The sequence below is a fragment of the Pinus tabuliformis genome, chromosome 6 (genome assembly GCF_031772625.1).
Source record: "Pinus tabuliformis cultivar Carrire ecotype Pingquan chromosome 6, CPIR1, whole genome shotgun sequence".
NCBI lineage: Eukaryota > Viridiplantae > Streptophyta > Pinopsida > Pinales > Pinaceae > Pinus > Pinus tabuliformis.
In genome coordinates, this window is record NC_142292.1 from 546,393,063 (window position 1) to 546,418,187 (window position 25,125).

General features: G+C 40.3%; 1 protein-coding gene across 1 annotated transcript; it reads right to left on the reverse strand.

The window, feature by feature from the left end:
• Positions 1-2,955: 2,955 nt before the first annotated feature.
• On the reverse strand, positions 2,956-3,609 carry LOC149259676 (uncharacterized). Its single transcript, XM_089376693.1, has one exon. It carries the CDS (start codon positions 3,544-3,546, stop codon positions 2,956-2,958), a length of 591 nt encoding a protein of 196 aa, XP_089232819.1. The 5' UTR covers positions 3,547-3,609.
• Positions 3,610-25,125: the final 21,516 nt, after the last annotated feature.

The window sequence follows — 25,125 nt, forward strand, 5'->3', positions numbered from 1 at the left end:
GAAGGATGATCGGAGACTTTCATGGAGGCTTCAAGGACGAATAAGAGAAATACTTTGATAAGACCTAAAGGGCTTATCGGTTTACACGAAGGAAGGGTTAGGGAATATAACCGACATCAAAACCATCTCAGGGTGTAGAAACTTGGTTCCTGCATCCCCCCATACTGCTTCGGGTGAGACTTCAGTCTGTGCTCCGTGGATTGATGCTGAAAGGGCAAGTAGTGTAAGGATTTGCTTGGCTACTAGGTTCTACGAAGGATGATCGGAGACTTTTGTGGAGGCTTCAAGGACGAATAAGAGAAATACTTTGATAAGCCCTAAAGGGCTTATCGGTCTGCACGAAGGAAGGGCTAGGGAATATAACCGACTGTTGGGCCTCAAAATAGTCCTTATTTTCACTCCATTATTCACCAATACCTTCACATTTTACCTTCATGTCACCTCCATTCCACCTCCACATCATTACATTTACCTCATTATTGGGTTATAACTATGATTTTCCAAAGGTTATTAATTCTTAACATTTTAAAGTGGATTTATGGTTAAACTTTAGAAAATAATATGCTTATACTTATACCTAACAATTAGAATAAGTTTGTTGACATGTGTAGGTACAAAGGAAGCTTCCAGGGCATCTTTATGTGGCCTTGAATGATCAAATTCGAATTTGATAAGATAAGCCTCATGGAAAAGATCATGATCTCATGGAGAAGATCAAGGACAAAAGGGGGTTATGTGTCTAGATGGTTGAGAAATGTATGGAACTAAAGAGAGATTAGTGGATCATCATTATGAGTTTGTTATCTCATCCCATTGTATAAATAGGAGTACCTCCTCCATTCCAAAGGGAGGACTCTTGGAGCATGTATCCAACTTATGATGGAATAGAATAAAGCTTCATTTTACATAAATTTCCATTATATAGTTTTAGATATAAATTGTGTTAATGTAGTATATGAATTTATGGAATAACTTGTCACTTTGTTCTTAGGAGAATTGAGCTCACTCTAAAAGGATCAAAGGAACATTTTATTTCATAATAGATCTTATTTCATTACTTAGCTGTTTGAGGATTTGTTTGTGATTGATGAATGAGTTTTAAATCTTATCAGCATATGAGGGGATAACCAAGGGTCTAAGTTAGGCTCTCTCTCCATTTGATCTGCATGATAATTGAAATTCATTCTTTTGCTTTTATGTTTCAAGTATCATATGAGGGGATAACCAAGGGTCTAAGTTAGGCTCTCTCTCCATTTGATTTTGCATGATAATTGAAATTCATTTTTTTGCTTTTATGTTTCAAGTATTTCATTTCTTATGCTTATGAATGAATCTTAGTTTAGTTTGGATTAGTATCTGAGGGAACAATCAAGGGACTAAGTTAGTCTTTCTCTCTATTTGTATCTGAACAACAATTAAAGTTCATTCTCTTGTCTTTATTTCAAGTTTCTGGTTTTATGTAATCAATGATTTCTTTTCAATCTATGATACTGTAGGGAAGGACAACCAGGACCTCCTTAATTAGGAGCCTCTTCCCTTGCATATTATATTGAATCGTAAATAATTTAGTTAGACATAGAGTTAGTTGCCTAATCCCACATATATTTTGTTGGCATCATCACAAGCTTACGAGTTTCCCTGGTTGATAATTTAATGAAAGCAATTTAAGCAATTAAATTGCCCAACATTTTGGCACCGTTGCCGGGGATGGTGCTAAGGGATCAGGCATTAGGAATTTAATTCAGTTCTAGTATTTTTCTTTAGAAAAAAAACTAACTTGTGAAACCTGGTGAAAACAGGATCTTCACAAAGGAGTTCAAGTTTGAGTTTTCTGATGTTTTAGTATTTAGTTACTTTTAAATTCAGTTTTTTTAAAACCCCCCTGCATAAATAAAAAAAAATCAAGCGATTAGTATGCTCTCTTCCTGCACTTCGTGCGATCAGGAAGATCAGAAAATCCATTGATTTAGTTCAAATAAAATACTCTTGCTGGAAAATTGATCCCTGATATGACAATAAAAATTTTGTGAATGAACCCAAAAAAAAATCATCTTAAAAAGTTTAAATAAAATTTAGTTTTAATTTTGGTTTAAATAAAAAAAAATTCCCACATAATAATAATATATATCATATATATATTATTATTAAAAAAAAAAAAAAAAAATTCTTTTTAAAACTAACCATTTGTTTTTAGAGATAGGTTCAATTTCATTTTTTTTTCTTCTGTTCTTCTTAGCTGCTCGCTGAGAGGGCTTCACAAAACCGTCCTCTGCACATTTCCTCTTACTTGATCCCACTAAAACCCTGTTATTACCGGCCTTCAGCTTCTTGGATGCCTGAGAGCTGTTTTTCTCAAGCAAATACGAATTTTAAACTATAACAAAATGATGTGTTTGAATAAAAACTTGCAATGATAGCCTGCGGTGTAGAAATTTGGTAGAAATTTATTGGATGGCACCTGAGGTAGTGCTGCATCAGATATCTGGAGTGTAGGTTGCACAGTGATAGAGCTGCTCACATGTGCTCCTCCATATTATGATCTTGCACCTATGCCTGCTCTCTTCCGGATTGTGCAAGATGAGCATCGTCCCATACCTGAGCATTTGTCGCCGGATATAACGGATTTTCGGCATCAGTGCTTCCGTAGGTTTGTGTATTTTACTTTGCAGGATGCAAAATTAAGACCAGATATTAAAAAAAAAAAAAATCTATTGATGCACCCATGGATCCAGAATTCTAGGAGAGCTTTACAATCACTACAGAGAACAGGTGGCAAAATTGGGAACATACCCCAGGACGTGTCAAACAGTTGTGGAGAGAACAATTGAAAATGGTGAAAGGGAAAATGGAAGAATATGACAACAGAGCTGTTTGAGCCAGGATTTGAAGAAACTACAACTGCTCAATCTACTGCAAAAGACATTAGTGCTAGTCTACCTAAGGATGAGACTGCAATTACAGCAACTTCTGACTCAGTTTTGCGGTTGCCTTTGGATCCAGGGATCTAGACGATTTGGAATGGGTGCCTGACTTTGATTTTGACAAACTTGACTCCGTTTTCTTGGTCAGATTGCGAGATTTTCTTTCTTCAGATTCGCATATACTCGATAGAGATATTCCTTCTCCTGCAGCAAGATTGACATATAGATTGACGATGTTGGGGCAATTGCCGCGGCACTTGGAAGAACAAAACTTGGTACTAAATTCCGGTTCGTGTAGAGAATCGGTGGAAATTCCCACAGCCATCCGTTCCAAGCCGCACGCACTTATGCACTCTTCGCTTTCGATCCATCCCACCATTTTATCCACCATCACAACCGATGACTGGCATTGATATTGCAAGGTTCCGTCATTCATTACATCCTTCACGAGCACACATCTATTACCAGACGATGAGACAGAGAAGGCGCAGAGTTCCACGGGAAGCTCCTCGCACATGACAATGGCGCTCTGTACTCTATGGACGGTAATCGCCATTAATATGATGAAGAGGGCAATTATATAGGAGGATGAGCGTGCAGCATGAATGGGGTTGGTGATGGCCATCTCTACTCAGAAACAATACACTGGTTCTGAACTTTGTTGAGAGAAACCAACCCAATCAGCTGAGCTCTTTAACGTCAGCAAGGCTTTGGAGAAATTCAAAAAAATTGTTTTTAATTTGTTATTTAAATAAAAATAACGAATATTTTGTGTGTTGATAAAAATAAAAAATAACCTTGCTTACGGATTGTGGATTTGTAATTAGTTTTTTTTTACAACAAAAAAATATATTAAAAAATCAACATAAATAATAAATTAAAAACAATTGTTTTTAATTTGTTATTTTAAAAAAATATTTTGTGTGTTGATTAAAATAAAAATAAAAATTAAAAAAAAATAAAAAAATAAAAGTAAACATTTCCTTTTAATTTATTTAATATTTCGGATAATAAAAAAAATCAAAACAACACAAAACAATTTTCTTGTGATTTTCTTATTTTTATTTTATTTTTAATAACAAAAAAAAAAAAAAACTAACTTCATTTTAGTGATAGTTTATTTTTAGAATTTTTCTTTATTAGGTTTTAATAAATAAAATTTTGTTGATTTTACAATTTTAAAAAAAATCTCAACTTAAATAATAAATTAAAAAAAAATATGTTTTTTTAATTTGTTGTTTAAAAAAAAAAAATCTAAATAAATAAATAAAATCAACATAAAAAGAAAATAAAAAATTATGTTTTCATTACTTTTGATATTTTCTTTTTAAATTTGTTGTCTAAAAAAAAATCACAAAATTCACACAGATTTGAAAATAAAAAAATGGAATACTTGGAAACAAATTTTAAAAATCGATTTAACAAACATTGGAGGATTCTTGTTTCAATAGCTTCAAGTTGGCATTAACTCATCACATCTTTCTGTTAAATGCTTTTATGTGACATACTAATATGCAGAACACAACAGATATTTCTAATGTCAATCTTTTTGCCAAGCACATTTCATGAGTTATCTGACACAAACAGGGAGTATTACTTTTCATGGTTATATTTAAGAATGGATTGAAATTGATATCATGAATTGAGTTACTTTCAACACTTTGATTTTTCTTAAATCTGTTTTATTTGGTATGAAATTTTTGCATAAGAATCATGAAGGAAATGCGCAATTCTTCTTGAACAAACTTATGTTTTCTTTCTGCCAAGTTTTTTTTACAGGTTACAGGATAACAAAGTGATCATTAAGGAGATTTCATTGTGACGACAATTAGTCTTCCAAAGACTAAATTCATGAAAATTCTGAAGACAAATCCATGTCCACAACCACTACCTTGCACTTCCCTTTTTCAAAAAGATTTTGAATTCCACCAATTGTACATCCATAAAGCGTGACATTTCCATATCCATTTTTCACAGCAAGAGTTCTTATTCATACACCATGCATTTCCTTACATCCATTCCTTACAAGCTTATTGCCATTTTCCTTGTCATTACCATTCCCCTTCATTTCCGCCAATAAAACCCTGCTTGAGTCAAAGTCCTAGAGTCTAAGTATCATTGAAAAAACACCTAGAGGCTTGCATGCCTTAATGGCAAGTACTCTTGCCAATGAAAAATGGGAGTACATTAATATCCCTTGTTCGTTGGATCTTGTAGGTGACTCGACCACGACAAATTTATTCGTACCTACAAAGATGTGTTAGGCATCCTGACTCCCATTGGAATCAATGGTGGGAGCTCTTGTGTTGGCTAGGGGCATTCATTAACGGCCACTAAGTCAACAACTTCTTGCTATGTTCGACATCAACACATTTAATCAAATAGTAAGATTTGTGCCATCGAGCGTTGAAGACTTGAAGAACCATATTTTGTAGCAGATGAAGCCAATTTCCTTTCATTGTTTTTCAGTTTGTCATCACTTGAGGACAAGTCAATAAATAAGGCTGGGGGGAAAGGTAACTTCTATATTTTGTATACCTTCCAAGCCTTATACACTTTCAACCGCATTTAGCAGCAGATTCTGAACATTCAGCAGAAGATCCAACAACAGATTCAAGAGCAGATGCAACAACAATAAAAGATTCACTTTTTCGATTTCATCCACCATTTTCACAACCAAGTAAAGAAGACTATGAACAATAGTTTTTGCAGCCACACGTGCACAACTCTCATCCATTTTTGGAAGGGTAAGTTAAGGTATGATCTTTTCTAACTTTTAACCATTAAATTCCTTGAAAAGTTAGAATAATAATTTTTGGAAAAACTTCACTTCCTTTCCCCATTTCACATAACTACCCAAACCATCCGTTTAAGGGGAAGGATACATTTACATACATACTTTATCACATTCATATAACATCCACATTCATATATCACATTCTAAACCCCACTTACATTCAAAATATATTCACTATTACATGAGCATACAAATGGCTTTGTCAAAAGTATTTAAAAGTTAATTGGATGCCAACACAATCATGGTTGTTACACAAGAACCAACCATGATGCATCCCAACAAAAATACTCTGCAATAAAAATCACATTATCAATATGCAAAGATAATACATTGAATGCAACAAACAAAATATGGTTGAAACACAAGAACCAACCAAGTTGCAGTTCATCAAAAAACGCTTTGCAAAAGTTAAGTAAATGATATCATGCAGAGTTTAAGCCAAATCTCAAATATCAAAAAGTAATGTAATAGATTGCATGAGGACATGCAATACCTTCAGTTTGGGGGTATGTTGGGCCTCAAAATAGTCCTTACTTTCACTCCATTATTCACCAATACCTTCACATTTTACCTTCATGTCACCTCCATTCCACCTCCACATCATTACATTTACCTCATTATTGGGTTATAACTATGATTTTCCAAAGTTTATTAATTCTTAACATTTTAAAGTGGATTTATGGTTAAACTTTAGAAAATAATATGCTTATACTTATACCTAACAATTAGAATGAGTTTGTTGACATGTGTAGGTACAAAGGAAGCTTCCAGGGCATCTTTATGTGGCCTTGAATGATCAAATTCGAATTTGATAAGATAAGCCTCATGGAAAAGATCATGATCTCATGGAGAAGATCAAGGACAAAAGGGGGTTATGTTTCTAGATGGTTGAGAAATGTATGGAACTGAAGAGAGATTAGTGGATCATCATTATGAGTTTGTTATCTCATCCCATTGTATAAATAGGAGTACCTCCTCCATTCCAAATGGAGGACTCTTGGAGCATGTATCCAACTTATGATGGAATAGAATAAAGCTTCATTTTACAGAAATTTCCATTATATAGTTTTAGATATAAATTGTGTTAATGTAGTATATGAATTTATGGAATAACTTGTCACTTTGTTCTTAGGAGAATTGAGCTCACTCTAAAAGGATCAAAGGAACATTTTATTTCATAATAGATCTTATTTCATTACTTAGATGTTTGAGGATTTGTTTGTGATTGATGAATGAGTTTTAAATCTTATCAGCATATGAGGGGATAACCAAGGGTCTAAGTTAGGCTTTCTCTCCATTTGGTCTACATGATAATTGAAATTCATTCTTTTGCTTTTATGTTTCAAGTATCATATGAGGGGATAACCAAGGGTCTAAGTTAGGCTCTCTCTCCATTTGATTTGCATGATAATTGAAATTCATTCTTTTGCTTTTATGTTTCAAGTATTTCACTTCTTATGCTTATGAATGAATCTTAGTTTAGTTTGGATTAGTATCTGAGGGAACAATCAAGGGACTAAGTTAGTCTTTCTCTCTATTTGAATCTGAACAACAATTAAAGTTCATTCTCTTGTCTTTATTTCAAGTTTCTGGTTTTATGTAATCAATGATTTCTTTTCAATCTATGATATTGTAGGGAAGGACAACCAGGACCTCCTTAATTAGGAGCCTCTTCCCTTGCATATTATATTGAATCGTAAATAATTTAGTTAGACATAGTTAGTTGCCTACTCCCACATATATTTTGCTGGCATCATCACAAGCTTACGAGTTTCCCTGATTGATAATTTAATGAAAGCAATTTAAGCAATTAAATTGCCCAACACCGACATCAAAACCATCTCAGGGTGTAGAAACTTGGTTCCTGCATCCCCCCTACTGCTTCGGGTGAGACTTCAATCTGCGCTCCATGGATTGATGCCGAAAGGGCCAGTGGTGTAAGGATTTGCTTAGCTACTTAACACTGAGCCTGGGTCAGGGTCCATCAAGCCAACAAATGGTCGATTGTCAGGACTAGGATCTGCATAACGAGATGTGTGATGTCACATCATTGGAATCGAACTAAGAAGGAGATTGAAAAATGGTTGGATAGAAATATCTATGAATTCACAGTGCAAGAAAACTAGAATCCGCGATTGATGAAAGAACATTTTTTGGATAAATATATGTACACAGAGATAAACGAAATCTTCTTCTATTCCTTCCTGGTTGAATTATACGAGTGGATCGCAAAGTTGGCAAATGGCCAAGGAGATAGAACCTTGACAGTCCGATTGTCTAGACCCTGGAATTAGTGTGGAGATTGGAACCCTCTAAAGACAAGATTGTGTGCACTGTCAATCATTGCCTCGGTCGTATCATAGGAGGATTTGTGACAGAGTTTGTGGTCAATACTTCAGTTAGTTACAGCGAAGCAGAGAATTGCTTCTTCAAAGGACCGCGAGGTAATTATTTAAGGTCTTTAAATACTTGGATTAAGATGCTATTGTGTGAAAAGTATGTTATGCAGTTACCTTGATTTTTGGGGCTACATGAAGTGGAAGGATTTTCAGGGATGGAGGAAGAAAGGGCCCTAAATATAGCCTATTAATTGAAACTCCTTTGAGTGACGATGAGGGAGTATCATAAGCTTCTCGGCAAAGCATTATTTAATTGATAAAGCAACGAATTCAATGAATACCTCATCCACCCACACCGCCTCCATATTCACCTCCACCACTTACACCCTCACCCACACAACCACCACCTCCACCACCGTTCAATATGGTGAACTTTGTAAAGCTACCTATCTTCAAGGGCATGGGAAATGAAGATCCATACCAGTTTTGGTTCGTTGCGAAGGTTGTATGGGAAGCTCAGGGTATCACAGATGATCAAATAAAGAAAGTGATGTTGGTTAGTGTTTTGCAGGAACACGCACTAACGTGGTACATTAAGTACTACACTAATAATCCCATGTCCATGTTGGTAGATATCCAAACCGCGTTGAATAAGGAATTCAGTAGACCTAAGTCTGAGGCACAATCAATTGTGGGATTCAAAGAAATCATGATGAAGCGTGGTGAGATGCAATTAAATTTGGATTAGAGATTAAAGTGTACGATCCTAAGACTAACATGAATCTGACTGATAGGCAACACCGCGAATGGTTTGTGGCTTCACTCCTGCCTCATCTAAGGGTTGCGTTATCACAACAGAAGATTGGGACGTAGGCGGAAGCTCTAGAAATTAGGATAATATTGCACGAGACACCAATGCAGGATGATAATCTAGGGGTTCAGTAGATTCATGTGCAATTTCATAACCTTTTCCTCGAAATGCAGAATCTGAAAAAAGTCAGAATATCTCGGCCAGAGGCGTGTGAAGAAGTGTGGTGCCTAAAGTGAAAAAGCTAGGGGCATGACAAAGATCACTGTCCAGTTTTCGCAAATTATGTTACTGTAGGGGGACCAATGCCTCTAAGGCTAGAAACTACGGCAAGGCCAAGTACAGGGCCCATGCTATGGTGTTCTATCTGTCAGGTAGTTGGGAAACATTCGACAAACAATTGGCACTTGCAACATAAATTCGTACAAACACTGCAACAGCTCTTCTGCAACTTCTGTCAATTAGTGGGACATGATGAGTGCAATTGCCATAGTTACGAATTAATGATGGACAGGACACCTACATACAGGGTGCAGGCAGAAACGGAGCCTCCAGACCAAGGCACTAGAAGAGCACGAGGCGAGTTTCAGGGGCGCAGACGAGGTCGAGGTGGAGGAGGACCTAGTAGAGGTCGAGGGTAGGTTATTTGTTACAATTGTGGAGGACCAGGACACTACACACGACATTTACTGAACCCGACACGTCTGTCATGCCGCCATTGTACTCAGTTTGACCATGACAGAGAATTTCCCTATATTTTCAGCTAAGATACATGAGAAGGGGGCGCAACCTCAGCAACAAACTTAGAACCTGAAGATGATGAGGGCTGAGCCTCATGAGGAAGACACTAAGGGAAATATTGTGTTGTGGAATAGAATGACGACTGGTGAGGATAAGGGGAAGCAGCCTGAAGAAGGTGAGTGGGTCCAAAAAGCACCAGAAAAGGAGACCAAGTTTAATCTAGAATGCGCAAAAGAAACATTTATGGAAGCAAAGAACAGTTTTACTGAGGCCTCTACCTTAGGAATTTAACAGAGGCCGGCTGAAGAAATGGACCCGTCCATGACTACCATGTTCTTAGAGAGCTACATGAAACTGATACAAGATAGCAACGTTGTGCATGGACTGCAGGAGTTAATCAATAGGTGTGTTGGCAAAGAAAATGCTACTGACAGACCGTGCATAGTTAGAAATCTTGGTAAGCATAAGGCAAGAACTAGATGTCAGATGAGACTCACTGTGTAGATAGGAGAATATGAGATGGATCAAGTTATTTTAGATTTGGGGTCGGACGCGAAAATTTTTCCGTAACAGACATGGAAGAGAATGGGGAAACCTATGCTACAGTGGTCTCCGATTCAGTTAAGGATGGGAAATCAGTAGAAAATCATCCCAATGGGGAGGTTGTAGGGGGTAACAGTTGATATTGAAGGCGTGAGCGCACTAGCTGATTTTGAAATGATAGAGATTGTGGATGACAACAATCCCTACCCCGCACTCCTTGGGATCGATTGGCCCATTGACATGAATGGGGTAATCAATCTGAAGAAGTGAAAGATGATATTTAAGAAGAAATTGCTATGCGTAGTGGTGCCACTGGACCCTGCAGAAGTACTACGCGATACTGAACCGATCCACGATTATGAAAGTGATGACAATATGGACCAGATTTACAAGATAATGGTGCGAGATCAAGGTTGGGTGAATCTGACAAAAGATGGATGTATTGCATGGGACCACGAAAGTTCCTGCACATCAGATTTAGACAAAGAACTAGAGCACTAGCAAAATTGATTGCATTAAGTATCTACACTGTGTTGTAATACGACCAAGTCATTGCACTGTGTATCATCAGAGGTAAGAAATTTGACTTACTATGATGATTTAACTAATGTTGATCACTTTTTGGATGCATTTGAGAGAGAAGTTCCAGAGAAGCGTCGTTTCTAGGCCATTGACTGGGCGCTACGCGCTACACCTGCGAGATGTAGGGGCACACATAAGGACAGTTTTGATGATTCACTTGTATACAAAAATATGATGAGAGTGTGGTTTGGTCACCAACAAGTACGGCTAATAAAAAAGTATGATGGAAGAAGTGATCCATGTGACCATTTAGCCAAATGGACTGAAGCGTATGGAGTGAAGCCTCAGCCAGAGTGGGTACATCTATTTTTTCATACCTTGGATGTTATACCAATGAATTGGTACTTGGAGATGAAACTTCGCTATGGCACTGAAGAATGGGATGTTTTGCACCAAGGATTTTATGGCGTTCAGCTTTGAGGATGGCTTTCAAAGTATTGACGAAGCGTCGTAGGAGGTTAAGGTAGCAATTTTCAGGATACTGTAGGATCCTCTATATTTGATTCAACCTGATTGGACTACCCAGCTGAGCCATGTGCTAGAATGCTACAAGGTAATAGCGGAAGGAGAAGATGAAGACCTAAGGAAGATTAATTTTCCAGAGACTAAAGGTCACCGCAAAGTTGAAGGACCGCAACTAGAGAACCCCGACATAATTGAGCCACTCAAAACTAGATAGGTGAACATTGGCATGAAGGCTGAGCTGAAGTTTGCAAAGATTGGGGACTACTGGGACGATGCGATAGTCGATAAGGTCAGCGAACTACTCTGGGAATATCAGGATCTGTTCCCCATGAAGTTGTCAAATCTGAAAGTGATAATAGGGGACCTGGGTGTCATGAAGATCACCCTAAAAATGGATGCAAAACCTGTGAAGAAAAGACCTTACCGCCTCAATCCTAAGTATAAAGAAAGGGTCCACTTAGAGTTGGATAAGATGCTCACGGCAAGTATTATTAAACCAGTGAAAAAATTTGATTGGGTGAGCCCAATAGTAGTTCAGGAAAAGAAGCAGAAGGAAGAAATAAGGATATACATAGATCTCAGAAAGTTGAATGATGTCTGCGTGCATGATCCCTTCCCAACTCTGTTCACCGATGAAGTCATAGATAATGTTGGCGACCAAGAATCATATTTGTTCACTGATGGGTTCTCTGGGTACCATGAGATCAATATCATGTTGGAGGATAGAAGTAAGACAACCTTCACGACTGAATGGGGATGCTGCCAATATACGGTGATGCCTTTCGGGCTGAAGAACGCACCGGAGATCTTTTCGCGCATAGTCATCGTGACATTCAAGGTTTTCATTCATAAATTTCTAGAGGTATACTTTGATGAGTGGACAATGTTTGGATTGGTAAAGCACCATGTGGCAAGTCTAAGCTTGATGCTAGATACATGCTGGAGGTACCAGATCACACTCAATTTGAATAAATGTTTGTTTTATGTCCCTTTTGGGATATTTCTAGGTCATATGGCATGCAGACAAGGCTTGATGGTAGAACCTACAAAGATCGTGATCATAATCAATTTGGAAGCACCAAGGACTGTGAAACAGCTGCGTGCAACTTTGGGGCATACGGGATACTATAGAAAGTTCATCAAGAGCTATGCCCAAATCACCGCATCGATGGAAAAACTATTAAAGAAGGATGTTAGGTTTTGTTGGAATGAAGAATGCCAGAAAAGCGTATATGTGCTAAAGGAGAAAATGATCATCGTGCCAATCCTAGTCTTCCCGGATTGGAAGAAGGAATTTCATGTGCTTATGGACAAGTCATGTATTGCACTGGGAGTAGTACTGACATAGGCCAGTGAAGGGGACTTGGATCACCCTATAGCGTTTGCAAGTAGCAAGTTGTCCAAAGCTGAGAAAAATTATTCCACGATAGAGCGTGAAGGATTAGCTATGGTGTACACGCTCTAGAAGTTCAAGCATTATCTGTTGGGCAGAAATGTTAAGATGTATATAGACCATTCTGCATTGAAATACCTGGTCAACAAGCCTGTCTTGGGGGAGAAGATATGCAGGTGGATGTTGTTGTTCCAGGAATGTGATTTTGAAGTCATTATGAAACCAGGATGACCGAATGCAAGATCGAATCATCTGTCGCGCATTGAAACTGGAGAAGAGCCTACTAATTTGGAGGAAGGACTGCTTGATGTGCAGCTCTTTATAGTGTGCATAATGAACAACCACTTTCAAGATATTATACACTTTCTGATGATAGGAATGGCTTCGGAAGGATATACAAGTCAACAGAAGAAGGAACAGGTGGTGCACACAATAGACTTTTCTGTCATTGCAGGGCACTTGTACAAAATGGGATCAGATGAAATATTATGACGTTATGTGCTAAGGTTTGAACAAAACACCATCCTCACTGAGGCTCATGGCAGAGCCATGCGAGGACATTTTGCAGGCAAGGCAATAGCGTAGAAGATTCTACATGTTGGGTTGTGGTGGCCAACACTGCATAAAGATTCAAGGGTGTATTGTAGGGTATGCGATGCATGCCAAAGGACTGGCAGACCCTTGTGAAGGGATGAGCTACTACTGAATCTGCAGATATCGTTACAACCCTTTGAGAAGTGGATGATTGACTTTGTGGGACCAATTCAGCTTCCAGGAAGGAAGACGGGTGTATAGTACATCATCACCGCAACTAAGTACTCAACCAAATGGGTGGAGATGTAGCCTGTGAGGGTCTGTACAAGTGTGATAGCAGCAAAAATCATCTTTTAGTACATGTTGACAAGGTTTGGCTGTCCAAAAATTTTAATGAGTGATCGCAGTACACATTTTCTTAATGAGACGATCAGCCCGATGACGGAGGAATTTCAGGTTTACCATCAGAAGAGCACGCCATATCATCTGCATGCTAATGGGATGCTGGAAGCATTCAATAAAATGTTGGAGAGCATGCTAACAAAGGTTTTCAATGCTCAAAGAAATGATTGGGATGTGCTCGTGCCCACAGTGCTATGGGCTTATAGAATGACTTGCAAGAAGTTGACTAGACAAACATCGTTCAGACTGGTTTATGGTGTAGAAGTTGTGATACTGATTGAGTAGATTATACCTAGTCTACACATAGCGGCATTCATAGGAATGGCAGATCACGAAGCCTTGGAGGTGAGGCTTGCATAGCTAACAGAGCTTGAAGAGGATAGATTTCTAGCTAGGTTCCTTCAACAAGTTCAAAAGGAGTGCGAAAAGGCATGGCACGATCAGCACATCAAATTGCACACCTTCAAGGTAAATGATTTAGTTTTATTATATGACAGAAAGTTTGAGAAAATTATAAGAGAATTCAAGATGAATTGGTTAGGGCCATATGTCATCAAGGAGATTATTGATGGTGGAGAAGTTTAGTTGGTAAAGTTGAATGGAGAGCCATTCCTAGGGAGGGTGAATGGCAGCCAATTGAAGCCATATACCCACGATCTAGCTGGATGACTAGATGATGGAAGCACAGTATTAGCACTCCAGGCAGTTGAAAGGAGGTGCAAGACTATAAACTACACTACCCGAGTTGTGGAGCTGTGTGATTGGGCAACTGCGTGGAATGAAGGAATGTCACAATGTCAGCAGAAACGTGTGGAGAGTTGCACTATCAAAGAAGGGAACGCGCAGGGAAGCTGGAAAGTGACTGTTATGGTCACTATTCATGACTTGACCGTGGGAAAATAGCTAAATGGAGTGGGGGGCAGAATTTAAGTCAGAATTTAAGGGCAAGATCTTTGAAAATTTGCCGCCAATCTAGCATTTATGAACGAATTTTGGGGGGAACAGTCGGATTTGAATTCAAAAATGCCTATAAATTATAGGTGGCTGCCCAACGAAAAACACTTGCCATTTTGAGAATTGAGGTGTTGAGCTCTCAGGCGTGTATGAACTATGAGTACTTTGAAGCTTTGATAGTGAGTTGAGTATTTGAGAAATTGCCAAAGGAAACGCAAGAGTTGTTGTCTAGTATCATGTCTGTGCCCACAGAAACCATGAATGTTGGAGAAGCAATGGTAACTGAGGGAACTACCCCAGAGATGAAAAGTGTTGAAGTACCTACAGAGGTACCCAAATTGCCAAGATCACCCAAGCCAAGGCCTAGGCCAACCAAAGAGGGTCTAAAAATAAAGAAAGATAAATAGAAAGCGACAACACCGGTGTGAGTGTCACCCAGAAAACACCCGCAGAAGGAAAATCCCACTGCGCAAGAGAAGGGCAAGGTAGTTGTCTTGGAACCTAAAGAAGACAATGAAGAAATTAATATGGGTGGGGATGACATTGACATGGGGGCTAAGGACGTTGACATTGAAGGGTCCAATCCTATCTCTAAACTACCTGAATACATTCCTCCATGTTGAGGCAAGGCAAATTTCCCCAAGGACATTGACGAGAGCAAAGTCATGCTGCATAGACCGTTGCTACCAGACAAGATCACATTTCACATACCATTCCTGGCGCGCGTCCCCCTTTTAATGCTAGAGGATTGGGATTTGGCCGATACGGAGTGCTTTCCCCACTTAGCAACTGATCAGTTCATGCGTTGTGTCTTCTATAAGGACACTGGTCTGACCACATTGGAGCCAAGGGAATGGATAAAAGGGGTGGACAAGGTAGGACTGCTAAACATGTTATGGGTGTTGCATTACAACTACGCGCCCATAACCATGATAGTGATCAAACACATACTATGATTGGTGCATGATGGGTTCCTGTGGTTGGAAGAGCCAACGTCGATCACTCACATGCTGATCCATAGGATCACTTGGCTGTCGCATTTAGGGATAAATCTAGCCATGGCATTTGGAAGAAAGACAGGTGAGAGTGACCTCGCCGACCAAATGAAGGACAAATTTAAGCTCGTCCAGAAGCCGTGTAGCTACTCCATTTCCAGTATAACAAACCCCGCAATCAAAGTAGGATCTAGGAAAATTATGAGGAAGTGTCACACAGATGAAGTTTCAGCACTTGGTGTATCATTAGTGTCCCAGTGTGCAGAGGGCATATAATTAAACTAGGCCTGCTACCTCTGCAGTGAGTTCCTCACGTACTGTAGAGAGGTGCAGGACCATAGCAAAACCTTTCACTATGCATGGTTGTTGTTATCCATAGTACTGGTTGCATGGGAGTTACTGAAGGATAGTCAGTTTCCTCTGCGCCACCAAGGACCCCAAAAGGGTCAAGGATAGCAAGATATTTTGGATCTTGATGGAGATGAGTATCAACATGGCCATCAACTGCAAATCGCGGTTGTCACCGACAAACTTCGACCAGTTGGAAGAGTATGTGGAGTTCAAGTTGTACTTCCACTGTGTCTCCATGTGAGCACAGAAGGAACCTGAGCAAAAGTAGTATGACCTTCCAAACCTCGCCACAAAGGACGTGACTGTGGTGGTCCTCAACTGCTAGCTAGCATACTGACGCACATCCTCATACTTGACAGCTGGGCGTAGAAAGTCTACAACAAAGCATAAGAAGTAAGAGGCCAGGCTAAAGATGGAACAACTGGCTGAGAAAAGGAAGAAAGAGGTTGAGGAAAAAGCCAAAGTGGAGCATGCTGCCAAAAAGCAGAAAGAAGGGTAGGAAGAAGAGGAGGAGTGTGACTCTGACAGGAGTCAAAAACGTGATTTGAACGATATTGGCGATGCGGTGAGGGATGCAACCGCACAACTACTGTAGCAGTTTGAGCAGCAACAAAAAAAGGCCTTGGGTGTCATTCAAATGGTTCTACGCGAGCTGCAAATCTAGATGTCACAGGTACAGACCAGTGTGGGGTGAAGTAGCGCGACGTCAACTAGTTTGGCGCCTAGAACGTTGGAGGTAGCGGAAATGGTGTGCACACTAGATCCTCGGGCCATAGTGTTGCCAGATGGAGCACTGACTGCAAAAGCTGAAGATGACAGGGCCACTATCAGTGCCCTCAAGATGGTTGGGCTAAATTTGGCCACGCTTCCAAGTGAATCCCTTCACACCTTGCAAGATGGTGTGATTGCAGAACTTTAGGCTTGAGAGCAGTGCACCCTGAACGTTATCAGTGAGCAGAAGGTGAACAATGCTCAGTTGGATGCAAAGAAGAATTCTTCCATTGATCTTCTTAAGTCCACCATGGAAAATAATGAGCACATGACCAAGGTGGTGGCTAAGGCATGCAGGACTGTTTCAGAGCTGGATATTCTTGAAGATGCACCAGTGGATGTGAGAATTCGGGAGCTCGCTGTCAAAGTGCACGAAGCAAGAATAGAGTTGGATAAGGTTCAGTTTGAACTGAACCTTAAAACTATAGAGCTTGAGTTGAGGGCCTAGCCTTCAACTCCACCAGAGGTTAAAGAGAAACACATGGCCGTTGTCAAAGATGCAATAGCAACTGTAGATGCCGCCATGGGGGAGTGCATTGCACTCTTCGAGCAGTCACTCGAAGTAGTCACCAGCCTACAAGAGGATCCCAACGTAAAGAGCCTGGCAATAGAGGTGCGGGAGCTGTAGCAGAAATATGATGAGGTTAAAGAAACGGCACGCACCGTTGCCATTACACAAAGGTTAGCGAAGCTTAATGAAGCCAAGGCATTGAAATAAAAGTTGGATGCAGCTCAGTGCATGGAGACAGTACTCAAGGCAAGATTAGGGTCCTGGCTAGAGGAGGCCTATGTACTCACTGCCTCCATTAAAGGGACAGTGGTCAGTCTGCAGGAGACATAACAGAAAATACAGGTAGATAGTGTAGAGCCAGTGACAAAGTTGTTGGTCGACCAGGTGAAGCAGGTGGAAACACAATGCATCGCTGAATTCGCAGTGGTACAGGTGGAGCTAGGAGGTCTTCATGACAAGATCTCCATGCCAACAAAGTGACTTGAGGGTGAGTCACCAGATTTGTGTTGGGGGCCCCTTGGGAACGGGTCCCTTGGGGTCAATTTTGGGGTTAAAAGCCCAAGTTTTGGGGCTAAAGGCCCAAGTTGTGTGTAAAGAATGTAAATTCCACGCATTTTTTGGCCGTGGAGTGTGAAGATGTAACTAGTCAAAAAGGGTTTCCGCATTAGTTTAGATAGTTTGTGTCAGCTTGATGAGATCCTCCCTTGGTTCGCAGACCATGGGACTGTATAAAAAGGGAGCCTTAAAGAGTCTAAGTCAGTTCATAAGTTTTTGTTAGAGTTCTGAGTAAGTTGATGGGTCTGTGAGAACTAAGAGTGAAGATTCCTAGCATAGGAAGAGGCTCTGTAGCTGAGTACATAGAGGCCTAGGGTAGAAGTCTGCAGTTGAGTTCGTGGACCCCTGCAGTGGTGTGTGCAGGGTGGTCAAAGTTTGTACTAGAAATCTGGATTATCAATAAAGAGCAGTATTCTAGAACTATCTGTGTATTTTACTTCTGTTAATTGCATGTGATTGTGTTATGTTGAACACTGGGTTTATGTTTTAATACTACTTTGATGCATGAATATATATGTTTCTCTTTGTTATATAAACGCAGTTAATAATATCTGTTTACACATGATAGTTATAATTACTTGTTAAGATAGTACGAAACTAAGAGAATCTGAGTAAATATGATGAGCCTCATAATTGGGTAATTATATGGGCCTTAATTCACCTCCTAGCTTAGTCAAAAAAACTTTTCTCATAACTTATTACATGTTTTTTATTATATTTTGTTTATGAGGTGAGTTAGAGTTTGATATTATGCTTTGTGGGCTAATATGCATTGAATATCGGATTAAAGGAGAAAATCAAGGAATTTTGGCAAAGGTTAAGGTCAAAACTCGAATGGGACAAGGGAGAGGGATTGTAGGAGGTAAATCCTCCTCATTTACTACTCCTCCATTCAAATATTCATCCATTCATCACATTAGTTTGGAGTGCAAACAGCCAAATCATGAGGACTAGAAGGCAACCGAGCAATTGAGAGACAAAGAACCAGTTTATCTCGAGTTTGGGAGCCGAGCCTCCCTCATTTTAAGGAAGTATTTGGGGACTTCAGATGTATAAGTAGAGAGGCCTAGGACCTTTGTAGCATTCAGATTTTTATTGTAAAACTCTAATCTATTTTCGAGCTGCAAGACTTGTGAAAGTTATATTGATGTAATTTGATGTTCTGGTAATAAGAATGAGTTGTGTTTTGAGCCAGCACTGAGTTAACTCAGAGGGCTAAAGCTCTTGGGTTAGGGCCCAACCCTAGTAGACAAGGCTCCTTTTTATTGTACATGTATGTTTGGTGTAGTTTCATAGCTTCATTGTTCATTTTCTTTTTAGATGCATTTCCATTACAAGTAGTGTACATTAGATTGGTTGTTTAATAGTTTGCTTCCACTTGTGCCTTATATCAAGTAGAAAGTTAGCAGGGATAAAAAGGATCACCACAAGGCTGTCAGCATGTGTCTCAGCCTCACTTCCTACCTCTGGGATCATGACTTGAGGAAGGGACCCTTAAGCAGCCCCAAAGACACAGCTTTCTAGTTATTTTATGAGCTTTAGAGTTTTTTTTGTCTTTAATTAGTATTCAGTTAGTTTTTCAAGGTAGATTTCCATTGTCATCTTTTTCATCTCCACTTTTACAATAGATCTCATTCATGCTTTCATTCCTTTTAGCAACTTTCTTCATGCATAGTATAGGCAGTTGATTCATTAATTATGCTTTTCTAGTTTATGAAAATGTATCTTGTTGCATAGCTTTTTGGAAGGCACACATGTTTTATGCAGGGTAGGTGCTTTAGGAGGAGACTAAGACTTTATAGCCAGTAGCCACCTTCCACTCCATCCACCTTATCTATCCCTTGTTTTCACCATCACCTTCACTAGTTTTTCATCATTTTTCATAGAAATTCTTCCAAGCACATTGAGCGAATCTATCCATCTATTGTCTTGGATATTGACTCTTGAGTGATCCTAGACCTTCTCCCAGTCCATTCCACCCATCCACACCTTTCCTAGGCCTCCCATCACCCCCAACACCTCGCATTTAGCTCTGGGATGTATCATGTAGGTTCCCTGTAATTCCTACAGGATCATCCTGTAGGTTTCTAGTACATCCTATAGGTTTTCCTAAAACAACTTCTTTTGAGGCTGAATTGATGGAAAACCTCTAGGAATTTCCCATAAGCCTCCCAATGGTCTTCTACACCATCCATCCATCTGATAACCCTTCCAGCCATCCTCAAACACCCTTAATTCACCTGCCACATCCACAAGAACAATTAGTTTGCATACTTGATTTTGCATAAAAAGACAAAAAATAGAAAATAGATTTAGTTTAGTCTCTTTACTTGCACATTAGTGTTGTTTGATGCTTCTTACTTCTACAACTTAGATAGAAGCATTTTTTTTATGTTGATTTAACGTTTCTAACTAGCATAGTGTTAGGGTCCCACCCTAACCCCCTTATTTATGTAGTAGGATCGAATCATAGTTATAGTTAAGTAAAGAGTCAATAAAGCCCATATTAATAATTGTAAGTGGTTAACCCGCATTTGATGATGAGACCACAGTTAGTTGCAAATGGGCCATGGTATTAGATAGATGGTATTAATAAGAACCATGGTATTGCTCCATGGTATTACATGTATGAGTCATACATAAAGGATAGAGACTCCCTGCGAGGAGCATCGTGTCTTATTTTGTAATCGAGCTCTGCTCTATTGGAGGTTGCCCCCTCGAAGAGGCAAGTGAACATTGCTTTCTTAATAATAAAATACTTGTTGTTGTTTCCACTATTCTATGTTATGGGTATATTTCTTCGCATATTCGGTATTCCGGTATCATCTTGCAGGTTAAGAGCATAACAAGTGGTATCAGAGCACTTTCCAGCGCTGGTGGGATCTCCATTTCTTAGCAAAAAAGAAAAATTGGCTAGAGACGTGTTCCGACGTCTTTAAACCACGGGATCTATCGTTGAGCTCATAAACCTATGGATTTGGGGAAGCATGCACACAGGAAATACAAGAGGTGGTCAGGCTTGTTGGACTCCCTTGTAACCCCTGTGGGTACCCCTTCGAGTAGTAACGCATTAGACAGAACCGCGAATGGACTGTCTTCCAAGTACACTCTGGGTATATCGGAAGCCCCCTAGCTCCTTTGAAACCTCACCATAGATAAACCGTCGACCGTCTTGTTGCTACAGTACACTGAGAACAGCACTCAGAGAGATTACTCACCCGTACGATAGGGTAGTCAGGTTGTACAGCTAAGGGTACGGTTGATCCTCCTTAGTTAGAGCCCTGAAACATTAGGCCAAGTACTATTGTCAGACCCTTATGTATATTGCGATCTGTAGCACCTGACACTCCTCAAGACCATAGTTTCCTTTTCTATCTCTGGATCATGCATAATCTCTGCCAAATCAGATCTCGCAAGTGGGGTTTGCAGCAGCAGCAGCAGACATCAGTCCCGCAGTTTCGAGTTAACAGAATAGCCATTCAGATCTATTAGATCCATCAGATCCGTAGCAGCAATATGTTCCACCACTCAGAGCTATCCGATCAGCCATTCAGATCCCTTAGATCCACCAGATCTAAGTAGTGGTGTGGGGTTCCTATACCGGGGCGTGATTTTCGCAAGACTTTTGGCAGCAATGACATTTTGGTGATTCGGCTACTGCAGTATTCCTAAGAAAGGAGTAAAACTCTGTTAGGAGTTTTCGAAAAAAAAAAAAAAGTCTGACACCTCCCGGGGTGCTTATTGGTGATCTAGCCCATAAGAATCAAGACGACGAGCTAAGCAAGGTGGTACCATTCAAGTGTTAGTGCCAAAAAGAATTCAGACGGTCCCAAATTTCAAGTACATCGGATCGGTGCGTGGTAGAAACTAGAGCTCAAGCTATGGCCAATGAGAAGATCGACAAACTTGAACAATCCTTCAAAGAACTTCAAGAGCAGCTGACGGCACTAACTAATGCACTCTCTAAGGGCAAGGCGGAAGCCCACGAGGAGGCGTATATTGGCAATGAACACAGTGAGGGTGAGTCTAGCCACTCTCTTCACCTCTAGGGCACCCACCAACAACACCGTCTGCGACCTCCCAAGCTGGATATGCATAAATTTGATTGTTCTCACCCCACAACATGGATAGCACAAATGGAGCAGTATTTCAATATGAATTACATCTTAGATAATGAGACTCAGCTTATGGTGGGGAGCATGTACTTGGACAATGAAAGATGGCAATGGTGGCAATGGCATCAACGTTGCAATGGAAGTTTTTTGACTTGGGACGCCTTCAAAAAATCTCTTATAGAGTTCTTTGACCATGACTCTGCTTTTTTGGGTCGTCTCACTAAGCTCTGACAAACTGGCACAATGCATGAATATATTACAGCCTTTGAAGCCTTAGCTTTCCGCACTAGGGGTCTCCAAGATGCGTTCTATACAGAAAGTTTTATCAGTGGTCTTAAAGAGGCCATACAATCCCATGTCTGACTACACCACCCTACCACATGGTTAGAGGCTTGCAAGGTAGCTTGTAACGTGGAATGTGCGTTAGCGGCCCAGTCCACTCACCCAAATTTCACCGCCAAGGGTCGCCCCCCACAGACTCACAGCATGACTCAAACACTTAAGGTTCAAAAGGTGTCACTTGCAGAAATGGAAGAAAGAAGAAAGCAGGGATTATGTTACTACTGTGATGAAAAATACTCCCCAGGTCATAAATGCAAGGAGCCCAAATTCTTTCAAATTGATGCCACTGATTACAGCTCATCGGAGGAAGCCCTACCACTTGAGGAACCTAAGGAGGCAGAAGAGGACAACCAGAAGGACAATGTCCCTGACGAACTAGTTATTTCCCTGCATGCTTTGGCATGGATTTCTTCACCTCAAATTCTCAAGATCAAAGGTTTTTTTAAGCATCGCCCAGTAGTAGTCTTGATTGATAGTGGAAGTACACATAATTTTATCCATCAAAGAGTCGTGGAAGCAGTGCATTGTTTTGTATGAGCAGTGTCTAACTTCCAAGTCCAAATTGCGGATGGGGAAACAATGAAATGTGAAGGCCGCTATGAAAATGTCAAACGTCAAATGGGGTATTATCAGTTGAAGACCCACATGTTTTCCATACACATGGGAGGGTGCGACATTATCCTCGGTGTTGAATGGATTCGCACACTTGGGCCAATCATAATGGATTTTCAGGTGTTATATATGAGCTTTAAGCAGAACAACTCCACACATACCCTCCGCGGACTCCAGGCAAGAGCTCCCTCTATCATTAGCTCACATAGGATGGAAAAAATTGTTAAAAAAGGGCCATCATGGAGTTATAGCTCAATTTAATGCCATCTAGGCCGTCGAACCCAATTCTCTGCCGATTCATCCTGATATGCAACAGATTTTAAATAACCATCTGCCAGTCTTTGACAAGCCTCATGAGCTTCCACCCTCGAGAGGGGAACATGATCATAGCATCACCTTGGTCCCAGGGGCCCAACCACCAAATGTGCACACATACAGATATCCGTTCACCCAAAAGAATGAAATAGAAAAAATAATCAAGGAACTTTTGGAAGCAGGCGTCATTCGTCCTAGCATTAGTCCTTATTCATCACCGGTGGTCATGGTGCTCAAGAAAGATGGGGAATGGCATATGTGTCCAAAATTCAGGGCTCTCGATAAGTTGACAGTCAAATATAAATTTCCCATCCCAGCTGTTGATGATTTGCTGGATGAACTCAATGGGGCTCAATTCTTCACTAAGCTGGATCTTCGCTCAGGCTACCACCAAATTCGCATGAAGGAAGTCGACATTCCAAACACTGCTTTCAGAACTCATGAAGGCCATTATGAGTTCCTGGTCATGCCATTCGGTCTTTGTAATGCCCCATATACTTTTTAGAACCTTATGAACCACCTTCTCAAACCATATCTCAGGAAATTTGTCTTTCTTTTCTTCAATGACATCCTCATCTACAGCTGCACTTGGGTTGCACATCTTCAGCATGTAGATCTGCTCTTGCAACTGCTTCGCAAGCATAAATTATTTGTTAAGATGTCCAAGTGTTCTTTTGGCATGGAAGAAGTTGAGTATTTGGGCCACATTGTGGGGCGTGAAGGTGTTAAGGTGGACCCCAAACAGATCCAGGCAATGCAGGATTGGCCTCAACCTAAGACCTTGAAGAGCCTGAGAGGATTTTTGGGTCTCACAAGCTACTATCGCAAATTTGTCTACAATTATGGTCGCATTGCGAAGCCCCTCACTCAACTCCTCAAGAAAAATTCATTCTTCTGGAATGATGAAGCACAATAGGCATTTACAGCTCTCAAAAATGCCATGTGTTCCACTCCAATCTTAGCACTACATGACTTCACCAAATCTTTTGTCATTGAATGTGATACTTTGGGTACGGGTATTGGGGCGGTCTTAATGCAGGAAGGTCGACCCTTGGCATTCACAAGCCAACAACTAAGTGGGAAGAATCTGGGACAATCTACCTATGAGAAGGAAATGATGGCCATCTTACATGCAGTAGATACCTGGTGACCTTACTTATTGGGGCGACGTTTCCAAATCCACACAGACCATCACAGTCTCAAATATTTTTTGGAGCAATGCCTATCCTCCCCACAACAAAATAAATGGCTTGCCAAAATGCTGGGATATGATTATGAGATCATTTACAAGAAAGGGCGTGAAAATATTGTAGCAGATGCATTATCTCGCCAATTTGAGGAGGAAAGTACCCTACTTGCAATTTCCCTTCCCATTCCAGAATGGATTGAAGAGGCTCGTAGGGAATGGTTTTCACATCCTTGGCTCTCCCAACTGATTACTCACTTGCAGGCGGATCCAAATTCCACCAAGGGCTACTCGTGGTAGGAGGAGATTCTTCGCTACAAGGATAGAGTCATAATATCACCAGCATCCACCCTAAAAAGCCACATTTTGGAGGAATTGCACTCATCCCCCACTGTAGGACATTCATGCTTTCAGAAGACGTATGCTCGCACTAGAAGACCATTTTTTTGGATAGGCATGAAAAAGGACATCCTTACTTTTGTAGTGGAATGCGATGTCTGTCAATGCCACAAAGGGGAGACAGTCAAAGCACCAGGCACATTACAACCATATGGAGGTTTCTATGGATTTCATTACAGGTCTTCCAAAGTCAGGAAACAAGTCAGTCATCATGGTGGTTGTGGACCGACTTTCTAAGTATGCTAATTTTTGTCCCCTACCCCACCCTTTTACGCCGACTTTGGTCGCTCAATCTTTCATGGATCAGATCTTCAAATTTCATGGCATGCCCACTTCTATTGTGTCTAATCGTGACCCGATCTTCGCCAATAATTTTTGGGAGGAACTCTTCAAGCTACAAGGTACCCAACTAAAACTCAGTACTTCCTATCATCCACAAACGGATGGACAAACGAAAGCAGTCAACAAATGTCTGGAAACCTACCTTAGGTGTT

Coding starts and splice junctions, on each gene's coding strand:
- LOC149259676 (XM_089376693.1), bottom strand. CDS start 3,546: ATGGCCATCACCAACCCCATTCATGCTGCACGCTCATCCTCCTATATA.